Below are 15,575 nucleotides of genomic sequence, written 5' to 3' on the forward strand. Positions count from 1 at the left end.
TCAGAAGGAAATGCCATCATGATTCTGATTTACCTTCCTTGAGTAGGGTGAAATTTCTCCTAAGTATAAAATACTCAAGTGCTGAAATTCAGTGAAAATTCAGGAATTTTAGGACCTATAGATCCATAAAGTTAAATGTCATATTTATTAACACTTTCATTCATACAAGATAATCCTCTCATATCTAAATCAATAAGTAAGCCATGGAAATTGTTATTTAAGATTCTTAGATGTGCTCAATATTAAAGTAGCAGTATTGGACTGGTAAGATGGCCCCATAGCTAAAGATGCTCTCCTGCAAGCTTGGTGAGCTCAGTTTGATCCACAGAATCCACATGGTGGAAAGAGAGAACTGACCCCACAAGTTGTCCTTTAACCTTTACATGTATGCCATAGTAATCACACATGTGCACATGCACATAGCACACATCCAAGCACACACACATGTACCTGAGCATGCATAAATATCTATACATATACAAAAATGCCTACACCAAGACAAGCAGAATTCAATTTCTGTCTCACACACTTATCCAGACTTCCTAAATATATTGGATCTATTGTAAAATTTGATAATATTTTATAAAATGCTGAACTAGTTATGAGCTTAGGAGCAAGAAAAATGTGTTTCAATACTGCTTCTGTTATTTATCAACTGAGACTTGAAAAAGTCACTCACACTCTCCAAGTTTTAATTTTCTACCTTTAAAATGAAGGAGGAAACAGATAGTTCATAGATCATACTAAGAATTAATTTAGGTTTTTGTCCTGTTACTTGTTTTCTCCTAAATCCAATGCCCATCTCATTTGTCTTTCTAAGTGAGACTTGATCATCTTAGCCCGGGTCTTCTTTCTTGTTTATCTTCTTTAGGTGTATAGATTTCATCATTTTTATCATATCTTATAGGTCTATATAAGTGAGTATATACTATGTGTGTCTTTCTCCTTCTGGGATACCTCACTCAGAATGATCTTTTCTAGATCCCATCATTTGCCTGCAAATTTCAAGTAACAGGACAGGAGCATACCACAGAGGGCCTCTGAAAGACTCTACCTAGCAGTGTATCAAAGCAGATACTAAGACTCATAACCAAACATTCAGCGGAGTGTAGGGAATCATATGAAAAAAGGGGGAGTTAGTAAGACCTGGAGAGGACAGGGGCTCCACAAGGACCAAATATATCTGGGCACAGGGGTCTTCTCTAAGACTGATACTCCAACCAAGTACCATGTATGGATATAACCTAGAACCTCTGCTCAGATGTAGCCCGTGGTAGCTCAGTAACCAAGTCGGTTTCCCTAGTAAAGGGAATAGGAACTATTTCTGACATGAACTCAATGCAGGCTCTTTGACCTCCCACTCCCTAAGGGAGTTAGGCCACAGAGGAGGACTCCGCAGCCAGTCCTAAAGATACCTGATAAAACAGGATCAGATGAAAAGAGAGGAGGTCCTCCCCAATCAGTGGACTTGGAAAGGGGCAGGGAGGAGATGAGGGAGGGTAGGATTGGGAGGGAATGAGGGAGCAGGATACAGCTGGGATACAGAGTTAATAAAATGTAACTAATAATAAAAATAAAAAATAAAAAAGAATTAATTTAAATATTTTATTTAGGTCTGAATTTCTGACTTGGAGCAACAAGTGGATTTGGACCTCGTATATATACACACATACACACACCATTACTTTATCTAGAATATGTTAAGACTGTCATTATTTCAAAAATATTGATGATTGAAGTTGGTTTAGCATTCCACATAACATCTTACTTTTTTCTCTTTTTTTTCTCAGTACCTAAAAGCTAAAAATGCATTTCTACATCCTTTTACGAAACAATAAAAAAGGAAGAAACACAGCTAGAAAATGCATATTTTATATGTATTTTATATGTATTTATATGTGTCTGGAGAGGGCTTCTCAATGCTTTGATCACTGCTGCAGATCATTATTTTAAACAAGATGCCTATTTATTTAAACATATTTGCATATCACAGAATTTGAGTGTAAAACCATTTATCCTGTGCTCTCATTCAGTTCTGTAATGTGTCTTAAGTAAGTAGAATGGCATATGCTGTTGTAACGGCTATCACTGAGAACCTAAGACATACACTGAAAGGAGGGATTATGACTTCAAGAAGTGTGTGGCTTCGTGGTCATTAATTGTCTATGAAAACTTCTGAAGACTATACAACCGAAGCCTGTAGGCTGTTGGCATATGACATTATGAATCAGCCTTCAGAAGCTTAGGGCCCAAAATATAAATTTTTATGCATAGAAATTTAAACCAAGGATGATGTCAATTGAAGCTTTAAGCGGCTTGCCTGTGAGTTTACATGTTAAGGAATTCTGAATGTCTTAGAAACATTTTCTTAGAATTCTTTGGGAAAGTTGTGCTTTGCTACTTTGTTAATGATGACTTTGATAAAATGAGTGAAAAGAAAAAATAAACAAAAAACAAGACAACGTATTGAAGCATATCTGTGTCTGAGGTATTCCTGACTGGTGCCACATGCCTTGGCAGTGTGAACTAGGTAATTTGTTTGACTCTGTTGGGGCTAGAACTGCAGTAATATATGCAAAATTCACATAGAGCTTGTCTATAAGAAGTCCCTGCAGTATTTTCAGTTTATATAAAGAGGCTTAAGATGTTGCCTGAGGCATCATTTTTTTTCTCCCTTAAGGCAAACTGAAATGCCACAAACTGAATTGTTTTCACACTATTAATGTATTCTTCTCTCTTTCAATTTCTCAGAGAGCTGACATCGGGATTTCTGCTTTAACCATCACTCCAGACCGTGAGAATGTTGTGGATTTTACAACACGGTACATGGACTACTCAGTGGGGGTCCTACTTCGAAGGGCAGAAAAAACAGTGGATATGTTTGCCTGTCTTGCACCGTTTGACCTGTCTCTGTGGGCCTGCATTGCGGGCACAGTCCTTCTGGTGGGGCTCCTTGTCTACCTCTTGAACTGGCTCAATCCCCCACGACTGCAAATGGGATCAATGACATCTACTACACTCTACAACTCCATGTGGTTTGTTTATGGGTCCTTTGTACAGCAAGGTAAGGAGAAAGAGGGCATTTTACTATTAAGAAGAAAGGAAATGTTCTAAACATTCAGTTAAAATGGTTTTTTATATAGCATCGATAAGAGTTCTGATGGGTCCTAACAGCAGTGCTCAGAAGACCACATTTCCTACTGTCTCATAGTGGATCTCAGGCATAGCAGGCTTCCAACAATAGTGGCTGTTTGTCTTTTGATGTAAGTTCAGTTTCATCAGCAAAGGCAATGCTGAATGTCAGTGGGAAAATGCATGGGTACCTCAAGGTCAGTTTTTCCTCTCAAACTGACTTCCTGAGAAATAAGTTTATTGGCATTAAAGTACTTACTACTATTTAAAATACTGCTCAATTATTTTCACGTTTAAGAGAAGCTAGGACTTATTCTTTGTTCAAGATATTTTCTTTTTTCCAAATATTGATTAGCAGCACAAGGACATTGTTTAAGTTTACATTAAGAAAATTTATGATTAATGATTCCTTTTAACATATAATTTTTACAAATGAAATTGCCTTACAACTTCATTATATCCAGAAGAATGTCTATACTCTATTACTTATGTACAACCCTCTTCCTTACAAATCTCTAATTACCTATATGGTTCCCTCTGTTCCAGAATAGTATACCTTTTGGGTGACCTATTTGAGTCTACTTCTAATTTAGAAAATTGGAGAACAAAGATTGATAGTCTGGCAAATTTAGCACAGGCACTGAACACAACAAAGTCATGCGAGAGCTAACATATAAATGGATAGAGAGTAAGTACGGAGAGTCAGGAGATCAATGGTGTTGACAAGATGGAACCAGTGAAACTTGAATAACCACAGAGTAGTGTACAGTGGAAAAGAAAAGGACTAAAAGACAAGTTAATAGCATCTTGGTAGTGGCTGTCAGTAGCCACTAGAATGATACAAGGGAAAAATCTGAAGTGTAGAGGCATGTCTGCCTTTTGGACCATTTCAATGAACTGGGTTTGGTTGATTGTGTCAGTTTTGTTGGAGTAGAAAATCAAATTAATGCCGTAAAGGTGTTAAGTGGATTGAGTGACAAACATTACTGGAGCAAATGTTTGTCTAGGTTCCATAGTATCTTAAGCCTCTACTGACAGCTCAGTCCAGAGGCTAAAATAGCTAGTTCACTAACGTGTCAACTTCCACGGTTGATTCAGCTATGGGCTGTGGCAGGCTGTGGTCCCTAGGTTTCTCTCTGTGAGCCTCTCTGTGCTTATCTCCTCCTGGCATAGTCAGCCTTGCTCCCCGTACTGTGGATGTTTCCTCCTAAGAAAGTACCACACAAAATGGGGAACTCTGTTTCCTCCTTGTTGAGTGCCTCCTTCAGAAAATGTCTTGAATGTGATTGACTCAGGAATTTTTATGGGAATTAAAATTAGTAAACTTGTGAATTTTTAAAATAGACTAAATGTACTAAAATTTTAATATTTGTTAAATAAAAAACTAAATCTGGCTCAGATCTGGATAGGTTATAGGCAAGACAATAGTTGAAACAGTAAACTCTGGGATGAACAAGAAAAATTGGAAGTATTATTGAGTGAAATAGAGACTAAGAGTAAAAAGATACCACATTTGAGCACAGAAAAGTAGCAGAAAACTTGATGAGATTACAAAGAACAGTGGGAATATCAACATGAGTGACTTTGATAGACAGTCATAAAATTGGACATGTGAGCCTAATTTTTTGAAAACAAAGAGTAGAAGACAAGCCACCAGTACGTGTACTCACATTTCTGATGTTAAAAGTTGGTAAAAGACCCCAAAGAAGATCAATGAAGGTGAAATGAACCTTCTGTAACAACTTACAGATTTGACTGCAGAAAAGGTAAATGAGCTGCATGTCAAAGGTAATTATTTAGACCAAAGAAGAATGGCTAAGTTAGTGAAAGAGAGGCATAGTTCTAAAAGAAAGAAGAGGTGAGATGGCTGGGTGTAGCCAGCCTCATTCACCTCACCTCTTCCATTTTCATCAGTGTTTCAACAACCATGAGACTTGCTAGTAACTCAAAATCTACACTGGCTGTCCTTGAACTGTAGTCTATCCAAACATTCACTAGACCCACTCACTGGATGAACAAGACATAACAGCAACAAGTCAAGTAATCCAATTAAAAATGGGGTACAGAACTAAACAGAGAATTCTCAATAGAGGAACATTGAATGGCAGAGAAACACTTAAAGAAATGTTCAACATCCTTAGTCATCAGGGAAATGCAAATCAAAACCACCCTGAGATTTCACCTTACACCCATCAGAATGGCTAAGATGAATAACTCAAGTGACAACACATGCTGGAGAGGATGTGGAGAAAGGGGAATCCTCCTCCATTGCTGGTATGAATGAAAACTTATACAACCACTTTGGAAATCAATCTGGCGCTATCTCAGACAATTAGGAATAGTGCTTCCTCAAGATCCAGCTATACCAGTCCTAGGCATATATCTAAAAAATGCGCGAGTATGCTATGTTTTTAATGCTTATATGAATTTCAAATAATTACAAAATTAAGGACTCACAGAAACAACAATAAATGAACTAGAAAAATTCTTCACTCTGGAAAATTTTCTGTACTTATTCTGTATACTTGAATGTCTTTTGGATATATGCCAAGGACATCTGCTCAATCATGTTTGTAGCAGCTTTATTTGTAATAGCCAGAAGCTGGAAACAACCCAGATGCCCCTCAGTTGAGGAATGGATACAGAAATTGTGGTACATCTACACAATGCAATATTACTCAGTGATAAAAAACAAGGAAATCATGAAATGTTCAGACACATGGTGAGAACTAGAAAAGATCATCCTGAGTGAGGTATCCCAGAAGCAGAAAGACACACAGGGTGTGTACTTACTCATAAGTGGATATTAGACATATAATATAGGATAAATATACTAAAATCTGTACACCTAAAGAAGCTAATCAGGAAGGAGGACTCTGGCTAAGATGCTCAATCCCCATTCAGAAAGGCAAAGAGGATGGACATCGGAGGAGGAAGAAAATAGGCAACAGGACAGGAGCCTACCATAGAGGGCCTCTGAAAGGCTTTACCCTGCAGGGTGTCAAAAGCAGATGCTGAGACTCATAGCCAAACTTTGGGCAGAGTGCAGGAAATCTTAAAAATAGTGGGAGATAGTAAGACCTGGAGAGGACAGGAGCTCCAAAAGGTTAGAATCTGCTCCGATGTGACCCGTGATAGCTCAGTAATCAATTGGTTTCCCATAGTGAGGGGAACAAGGACTATTTCTAACAGGAACTCAATGACTGGTTCTTTGACCTCCCCACCCCACAAGGGAGGAGCAGTACTGTTAGGCCACAGAGGAGGACTTTGCAGCCAGTTCTGAAAAAACCTGACAAAACGGAGTCATATGAAAGGGGAGGAGGTCCTCCCCTATCAGTGGACTTGGAAAGGGGCAGGGAGGAGATGAGGGAGGGAGGGTGGGATTGGGGACAGAATGAGGGAGCAGGATACAGCTGGGATACAGAATTAACAAAATGTAAGGAATAAGAAAAATATAATTAAAAAAAAAAAAAAAGAAACAGATCCAAAAAGTCTGGGCATAGGGATCTTTATTCAGAATGATAGTCCAGCCAAGAACCACTCATGGAGATGGCCTGGAACCCCTGCATGGAGGTAGCCTATGGCAGTTCAGTATCCAAGTAGCTTCCATAGTAATGGGGACAGTAATTGTCTCTGACATGAACTAATTGGCCTGCTCTTTGATCACCTCCCCCTGAGTAGGAAGCAGCCTTATCAGGCCACAGAAGAAGACAATGCAGCCACTCCTGATGAGACCTGATAAACTAGGATCAGAGGGAAGGGGAGGAAGACCTCCCTTATCAGTGGACTGGGAGAAGGACAGGAGTGGGGAAGAGGAAGGGTGGAATTGGGAGGGAAGGAGAGAGGGAGGGAGGTACAGTGGGGATACAAAGTGAATAAACTGTAATTAATAAAAAATAATTTAAAAAAAGAAAGCAAACTAAGGTAGTTTGCCAATGATATTAATCATCTCATTTGAGAAAAGGTGCCTTTGCAGTAATAAACTTGCATGTTAGGTAAAAAACTCAAGAAGCGTCACTCCTAGGTGAGATGCTGTAGGGATTGGATGCCTGCTAGCGGAAAGTGCATTCGTTTTCTTCAGGGATGTGGCCTCTGGTAGATGGCCTAAGCTGAGGTGGATGTCCCTACTCTCACACCCATATGAACAGCACTAACCAAATACAAAGGATTTTTAAAAAAAGAAAACATAAATTTGGGAGGGAGATGGAATCTAGAGGAGGTGTGTATATGGGATCAGAATGTACTACATAAAGAAAATCCTCAGGGAATAAATATATGTTTAAAAAATTTATCATCGCTTGGGTAGTTATTTATTTTTATTTTTTAAAATTTATTTATTTATTATGTATACAGTGTTCTGTCTGCAAGTATGCCTGCAGGCCAGAAGAGGACATCAGATCTCAGTATAAATGGCTATGAGCCACCATGCGGTTGCTGGGAATTGAACTCAGAACCTTTGGAAGAGCAGACAGTGCTCTTAACCTCTGAGCCATCTCTCCAGCATCCTGGGTATTTATTTACAAAACTGAAAGTGAATAAAAACATTATACACCAAAACCAAAAAAACTAAAAGTCTGTACAGCTTAATGAACTTATGTGCAAGACACAGAATTGTAGGAGAAGGGACTAAGAAACTAAATAGTCCCTTCTCCTACAATTCTGTGTCTTGCACATATGCAGTGGTTAATAAATGTGCACTTAAAAGTCAAAGGATGAATAAAGGTAAACATTTAGATGCTGCACCACACAGTTTACATCAATTCTGGTTTGTTTAGATGGCAATCAGAAAAAAGTTTTCACTGAAATTTTCCCCAGTGACCCAAAATCACTAAGCCAAAGAAGTTAGGTGTCCTATGTACAACGTATCACTACTGAGCACATCTTGGAGGGAGGGAGACAGAGAGAGAGAGAGAGAGAGAGAGAGAGAGAGAGGGACGGAGGGAGAGAGAGAGAGATCTCCTATGTTTGAGAATATTGACTGGAGTATGGATTGGCTTTCTGAATTTTTCTTCAAGCGACAGAAAATAATGCAGTAACTGTTGGAGCAAAAACAAACAAACATAAAAGAGCCACCTGCACGGACATCGTAATTTTCTAGCTCTCAATCAATGCAGGGGGTGTCAACAGTTCCACATACACAGAGTATGTCCCCAACATACTCTGTTAAACATGCTCTGTTAAACGTTCCCTTGCAGCCTGAAGTTTGGCTGTGAATTTACACAAATTCATGATGAAGGATAATGCTGAGTTCTGTGTGATTAACCAACTTACCTTTTTGTAGCTGATCTCTGTTCACTGGCTAACAATGAAAAGGTGAAGCCATTAAAAGATACTGAGGGCTTTGTTATGCTCTGATTAAAAGTAAATTAAAGGCTCATAAACTCTATGAAAGGAGAAGCATTGAGGAGCCCTGTCCGTGCATAAGCAATAGATTTGGAGTTGGTGATAATTCCCAATGAAAATACAGTCTCTTCAGAGGAAGCACAGCTGTTATTTCAAAATTAAATATTTATTGAGACACTGTTCCAGATTGAAGAGGGATGAACAGGCATTTCATGGGTTAGACAGGTTTCTGAAAAGGAGTTCATGGAGCTAAAAGCAGGAAATGTTAAATATATTTGAGTTGTTTACTACTCCATATTAAAAAAAAAATCAGTGATTTCACAACATTCTGGAAAAACAACTTTGGGAATTCAACTGTGAAAAAGCAATATGGTCCAATACAGAGATAAACTTAGTGCAACTGTGTGGCTAGAACATTGGAGCTTGTGAATTGGGCTGTTAAATGCAAGAATTAGGGAGCAATTTAATATGTTTTCTTGTCGATTTATATCATCCCTGATCACCGTATCTACATGTCTCTCCTTGGAGTTAGCACAGTAAAACACTGGAGTTTGAGTTTCAAAGACCCTCTGACATGTTGTTTACTGGCAGCGACATAATGCCCTCCTAGCCTAATTGACTTGCTCACAAATGTGGTTCTTGTCATTTGTTTGTTGTTAGTAAACAAACTGTAAAGAGGAATCCTGAGTTGTTCTCTTGCGGTTTTTGTCTGATTCCAAGAACAGTAAGCGCTTATATATAGCCATGTTTATCTCTTTCAGCTGGCATCCTTTATACAGCAACAGTGTCCCAGGAATAATAAGACCAGAAAGAGGAACAAAGAACATTTTAAATATATTAGTGCCATGCCCAACCTAGATATCTGAATATTTTAATTTATCTTTTTTGAGAATTTCTTTTTTTTTAATTTAAATTTATTTATTCATTTATTTATTTATTTATTTATTTATTTATTTATTTATTTATTTATTTTTAGTTACATTTTGTTAACTCTGTGTCCCAGCTGTATCCCGCTTATTTTCTTGAAAATTTTTTAAATTTTATTTTATTAATTACACTTTATTCACTTTGTATCCCCCCATAAAGCCCTCCCGCCTCCCCTCCTGCTCCCACCCTCCCCTCCCCGTTCTTCACACATGTTCCTCCCCAAGTCCACTGATAAGGGAGGTCCTCCTCTCTTTCCTTCTGATCTTAGTCTATCAGATTACATCAGGAGTGGCTGCATTGTCATCTTCTGTGGCCTGGTAAGGCTGCTCCCCACTCAGGGGAAAGTGATCAAAGAGCAGGCCAATCAGATTATGTCAGAGGCAGTCCCTCTTGCCATTACTATGTAACCCTCTTGGACACTAAACTGCCATGGGGTACATCTGTGCAGGGGTCCTAGGTTATTTCCATGCCTGGTACTTGGTTGGAGTATGAGTCTCTGGGAAGACCCCTGTGTTCAAATTTTCTGGTTCTGTTGCTCTCTTTGTAGAGTTCCTGTCCTCTCCAGATCTTACTATTTCCCACTTCTCTCATAAGATTTCATGCATTCTGCCCAACAATTGTCCATAAGTCTCAGCGTCTGCTTTGATAGTCAGCAGGGCAGAGCCTTCAGAGACCCTCTGTGGCAAGTTTCTACGTTGTTTCCTGTTTTCTTCTTCTTCTGATGTCCATTCTCTTTGCCTTTCAGGATGGGGATTGAGCGTTTTAGTCAGGGTCCTCTCTCTTGATTAGTTTCTTTAAATGTACAGATTTTAGAAGGTTTATCCTATGTTATATGACTATATGAGTGAGTATATACCGTGTATGTCTTTCTGCTTCTGGGACAGCTCACTCAGGATGATCTTTTCCAGTTCCCACCATTTACCTGCAAATTTCATGATTTTCTTGTTTTTCATTGCAAAGTAGTACTCCATTGTGTAGATGTACCACAATTTCTGCATCCATTCTTCAGTTGAGGGGCATCTGGGCTGTTTCCAGCTTCTGGCTATTACAAATAAAGCTGCTACAAATATGGTTGAACAAATGTCCTTTTTGTGTACTTGAGCCTCTTTTGGATATATACCTAGAAGTGGTATGGCTGGATCTTGAGAAAGCACTATTTCTAGTTGTCTGAGAAAGTGCTAGATTGCTTTCCAGAGTGGTTGTACAAGTTTACATTCCCACCAGCAGTGGAGGAGGGTTCCTCTTTCTCCATAACCTTTCCAGCATGTGTTGTCACTTGAGTTTTCATCTTGGCCATTCTGATGGGTGTAAGGTGAAATCACAGGGTAGTTTTGATTTGCATTTCCCTAACGGCTAATGAGGTTGAGCATTTCTTTAAGTGTTTCTCTGCTATTGGATATTCCTTTACTGAGAATTCTCTGTTTAGCTCTGTTCCCCATTTTTTAATTGGATTACTTGATTTGCTGCTTTTCAGCTTCTTTAATTCTTTATATATACTGGATATGAATCCTCTGTCAGATAAAGGGTTGGTGAAGATTCTTTCCCAATCTGTAGGCAGTCATTTTGTTTTGATGACGGTGTCCTTTGTTTTACAGAAGCTTTTCAGTTTCATGAGGTCCCATTTATTGATTGTTGCTCTTAGAGCCGGTGCTGTTGGTGTTCTGTTCAGGAAGTAGTCTTCTGTACCTATTAGTTCTAGGGTTTCCCCCACTTTTTCTTCTAACCTATTTAATGTGTCTGTTTTTATGTTGAGGTCTTTGATACACTTTAGTTTTCTGCAGGGTGATAAGTATGGATCTATTTGCATTTTTCAACATATAGACATCAAGTTAGACCAGCATCATTTGTTGAAGATGCTATCTTTTTTCCTTTGTATGGTTTTATCATCTTTGTCAAAGATCAGGTGTCCATAAGTGTGTGGGTTTATTTCTGGGTCTTCTGTTAGGTTCCATTGATCCACCATTCTATTTCTATGCCAGTACCATGCAGTTTTTATAACTGTTGCTCTATAGTACAGCTTAAGATCAGGGATGGAGATACCTCCAGAAGATCTTTTATTTTAGAGGATTGTTTTAGCAATTCTGGGTTTCTTGTTATTCCATATGAAGTTGAGAATTTTTCTTTCCAGGTCTGTAATGAATTGTGTTGGTAAGTTGAAGGGAATTGCATTGAATGTGCAAATTGCTTTTGGTAAGATGGCCATTTTTACTATGTTAATCCTGCCAACCCATGAACATGGGAGATCTTTCCATCTTCTGATATCTTCTTCTAATCCTTTCTTCAGAGACTTGAATATTTTTTTCATACAAGTCTTTGACTTGCTTGGTTATGATTACACCAAGGTACTTTATGTCATTTGTGGCTATTGTGAATGGTGTTGTTTTTCTAATTTCTTTCTCAGCCTTTTTTGTTTTGTATACAGGAGGGCTACTGATTTTTTTTGAGTTAATTTTATATCTGGCCACTTTGCTGAAGGTGTTTATCAGCTGTAGGAGTTCCCTGGTAGAGGTTTTGGGGTCACTCATGTATACTATCATATCATCTGCAAATAGTGATAATTTGACTTCTTCCTTTCCAATTTGTATTCCCTTGATCTCTTTCAACCATCTTATTGCTCTAGCCAGGACTTCCAGCACTATGTTGAAGAGATATGGAGAGAGTGGTCAGCCTTGTCTTGTCCCTGATTTCAGTGGGATTGCTTTAAGTTTCTCTCCATTCAGTTTGATGTTCAAAGAATCAATGAAACCAAGAGCTGGTTCTTTGAGAAAACCAACAAGATAGACAAACCCTTAGCCAAGCTAACTAAAAGGCAGAGAGACACCATCCAAATCAACAAAATCAGAAATGAAAAGGGGGACATAACTACAGACACTGAGGAAATCCAAACAATCATTAAGACTTATTTCAAAAGTCTGTATACCACAAAATTTGAAAATCTAAATGAAATGGACAATTTTCTTGATCGATTCGACTTACCAAAGCTGAATCAGGACCAGGTAAATCAATTAAACAGTCCTATATCCCCCAAGGAAATAGAAGTGGTCATTGAAAGTCTCCTATCCAAAAAAAAAAAAAAAGCCGAGGACCAGATGGTTTCAGCGCAGAATTCTACCAGACCTTCAAAGAAGAGCTAACTCCAATTCTCTTCAAACTATTCCACAAAATAGAAACAGAAGGATCACTACCAAACTCATTCTATGAAGCCACAGTTACTTTGGTACCTAAACCTCACAAATACCCAACAAAGAAAGATTATTTCAGGCCAATCTCCCTTATGAACATTGATGCAAAATACTTGCAAACCGAATACAAGAACACATCAAAGATATCATCTACCATGACCAAATAGGCTTCATCCCAGGTATGCAGGGGTGGTTCAATATACGGAAATCCATCAACGTGATCCACCATATTAACAAACTGAAAGAAAAAAAAACACATGACAATCTCCCTCGATGCAGAAAAAGCATTGACAAAATGCAACATCCATTCATGTTTAAAGTATTGGAGAGATCAGGGATACAAGGCACATATCTAAACATAGTAAAGGCGATATACAGCAAGTCTATAGCCAACATACACTTTATTTTTATGATATTTTTATTTCACAACTTCTGCCAGATACATCACTCAGCATGCACACAACTTCATGTTCTTTGTTTCTCTGTCTCTGCCTCTCTCTGCCTTTGTCTCTATGTCTTTGTATGTCTCTCTGTCTCTGTCTCTCTCAGTATACATTATAAACCATGGAGGCCAGTCTTTGTTGGCCAATTACTCCTAAGCATGAGACCTGCTCTGGAGTATGGCTGATGTTCCCAGTGTCACCCCATTGAAGAAAACTGACTTTCCTCCTTGCAGCAGCTATTATTTGCAAAGAACTTGTTGGCTAGGTGTGGAATTTGGTGCCACTCCCTCCTCCATGCTGGGATTTTGTCTGCTTCTACTTGTCAGAATCTCTATGAGTTCATATGTGCATCTTTCCTGCTGTATCTGAAAATGCTGTTTCCTTAAAATCATCCACTATGCCTGCCTCTTAAAATCTTTCCAACCTCTCTCCCCCATAGAATCTTGAAGCTTTAAGTGAAGGGCTGATAGAGACATACCATTCATGCCTGGGAACTCCAACCTCACTCTCTGCATGTTAGAGGACATGATATTTGTAAGAGTGTTCTATGCCATGTCAATGTTTCTTTATAAGTAGGGGCCCAGGAAAACCACGTCCAACTATAGGATCAGATAAATTTATTGAAAAGAGAAAAGAAGGAATACTCTTCTGTTAATTTTAAGGATCAAGCCAGTCTACAAATACTAGCATTGAATAGAAAAGGGGGGCATAGGAGTGGTAAGAGAGCTAAAAATAACTCCATGCTTCCCCATGAGAGTTATCATGGGAGGCAACCCACTTTCTTTTAAATCTTAGGATAATTTTTGAAGGTAATAAAATCCTCCCCACTGCTAGGTAGATTACATTGTTACAGAGAATCACAATTTTATCATTTCCACAAAAGGAGTCAATCTTCTCTACTGAGTCAGGAAGCAGAGGAGACTCGAGAGAACAACCATGCCTTTAATACTTTACATAGAATGACTCAGAAGACCCCTGTTTTTAATAATGTAGAGCTTAAACATGAAGTCCCAAAGGATTACAATTTAATACTAAAGTCCTTTCTTTGTAATGGTATCAGATATTGCATATTCGATTTAAATGCAGCAGAAACGATATTGACGAGATCAGTTGTTACTGCCTGTAATAACACAGGCAGAAGGGAAGACACTCCCAGTGATAGGTAACGGGGTCGTCTCGACAGATTTCTCCCAAGCACTCTGAGAGCTGCCATGGCCACTCCAGAATCTCTCCATGTAGTTTTAGAACATGATAGTGTGCTCACAGTCATTCTGCTAACAACAGAATTCTCTGCCACTAAAGCAAATTTGCAAGTTCAGAGAATAAGGACTGTGCCTGGAGACGCGCAAAGGTGAGAGTGAAACTCTGGCAAAGTTCCCATGGACCTTAACGAGCTAAGTGATGACTCCGTGAACTGCAAAGATGCAAGATTCTCTTGAAGGCAGTCTCTGCTCCTGCTGATACTTCTGATTAAAACAGAAAACTCTTCCCATGCCGAACTGGCTTGTTAATGGTTAAAGTAACAAAAAATTATAAAGCACAAATGAGACCATGCTTATAGAGTAAGAACGGATAAAAACTATCTTCTTGACTCCTACAAACTCCATGTGAAGATATTTTATAATAAAAAGCACAGTTTCTATTGAACAAAACAAAAGAGTAGATTCTCATATTTTAAACAAATATACCTTTAAGCCTGAATTTAATGAAAGAAAGGGCAGGTGTTCCATGTCGTTTATAAAAGCTTTTCCTAGCATATAAATTTTTAGAGATCCATATGACAATTCAGTTCAGCTTGGGAAAGAATTGTAGAATCAGATATTGCCAATATGGTTTTTCCTAGGATTGTTTTAGGATTGATTAAAGGTAAATAATTGGACTCAAGGTGCCACAGATCATGGTGAAAACAGTAGTTTAGAATATAAACTTGGAAATTCAATTTTAGATTGACATGCATAAAACCTGTATCTACTTTACCCTCTCATCTATGAATATACAGTTAGATGTATAATAGTGATGACTGTAACCCTTCAAATGTTAGAGACTGGCCACGCCCTTCAAAATCCAATCCAGCACTTCAAAAACCAAGGTTGAACATTTAGCCTAGCTCATCATTGCATTCTTACAATTCAGTTGTAGTGCACCTGGTACTGTATGATGGATTCTCACTGCCAGGTTAAAAATTGGAAAGATAATAATGACCTTGAGTCCTGTTTGCTGTTGTTTAAGACTGGTTGATTGATTGATTGACTGAGTGATTGATTGTTGTGAGTGTTTTACCTGTGCCTGTTGTGTGCCATGTGTATGACTGCTGCTTGCAGAGGCCAGAAGAGGAAGTTAGATCCTCTGGAACTGGATTTACAGAAAGTTCTGAGTTACATGTGGGTACTAGAAACTGAACCCAAGTCCTCTAGAAGATCAGAAAGCGCTCTTAACAGTTGAGACATTTCTCCAGCCCTGTGAGATTGTTTTTTCTAAAACTCTTGAATGTGATACTAACATATCTATCTATCTATCTATCTATCTATCTATCTATCTATCTATCTAT

The 15,575-nt window shown here is 38.5% G+C and overlaps 1 protein-coding gene across 1 annotated transcript in view; it reads left to right on the top strand.

Moving 5' to 3' along the window:
• The window catches only part of Grid2 (glutamate ionotropic receptor delta type subunit 2), a 1,513,832-nt gene that overhangs the window by 1,180,411 nt on the left and 317,846 nt on the right, over positions 1–15,575 (top strand). The window contains exon 11 of the mRNA XM_055612670.1: positions 2,752–3,064. Coding sequence (XP_055468645.1) covers positions 2,752–3,064 — 313 coding nt within the window. The remainder of the gene's footprint in view (positions 1–2,751; positions 3,065–15,575) is intronic.

Source organism: Psammomys obesus, unplaced genomic scaffold, assembly GCF_907164565.1.
Source record: "Psammomys obesus unplaced genomic scaffold, mPsaObe1.curated_primary_1811, whole genome shotgun sequence".
NCBI lineage: Eukaryota > Metazoa > Chordata > Mammalia > Rodentia > Muridae > Psammomys > Psammomys obesus.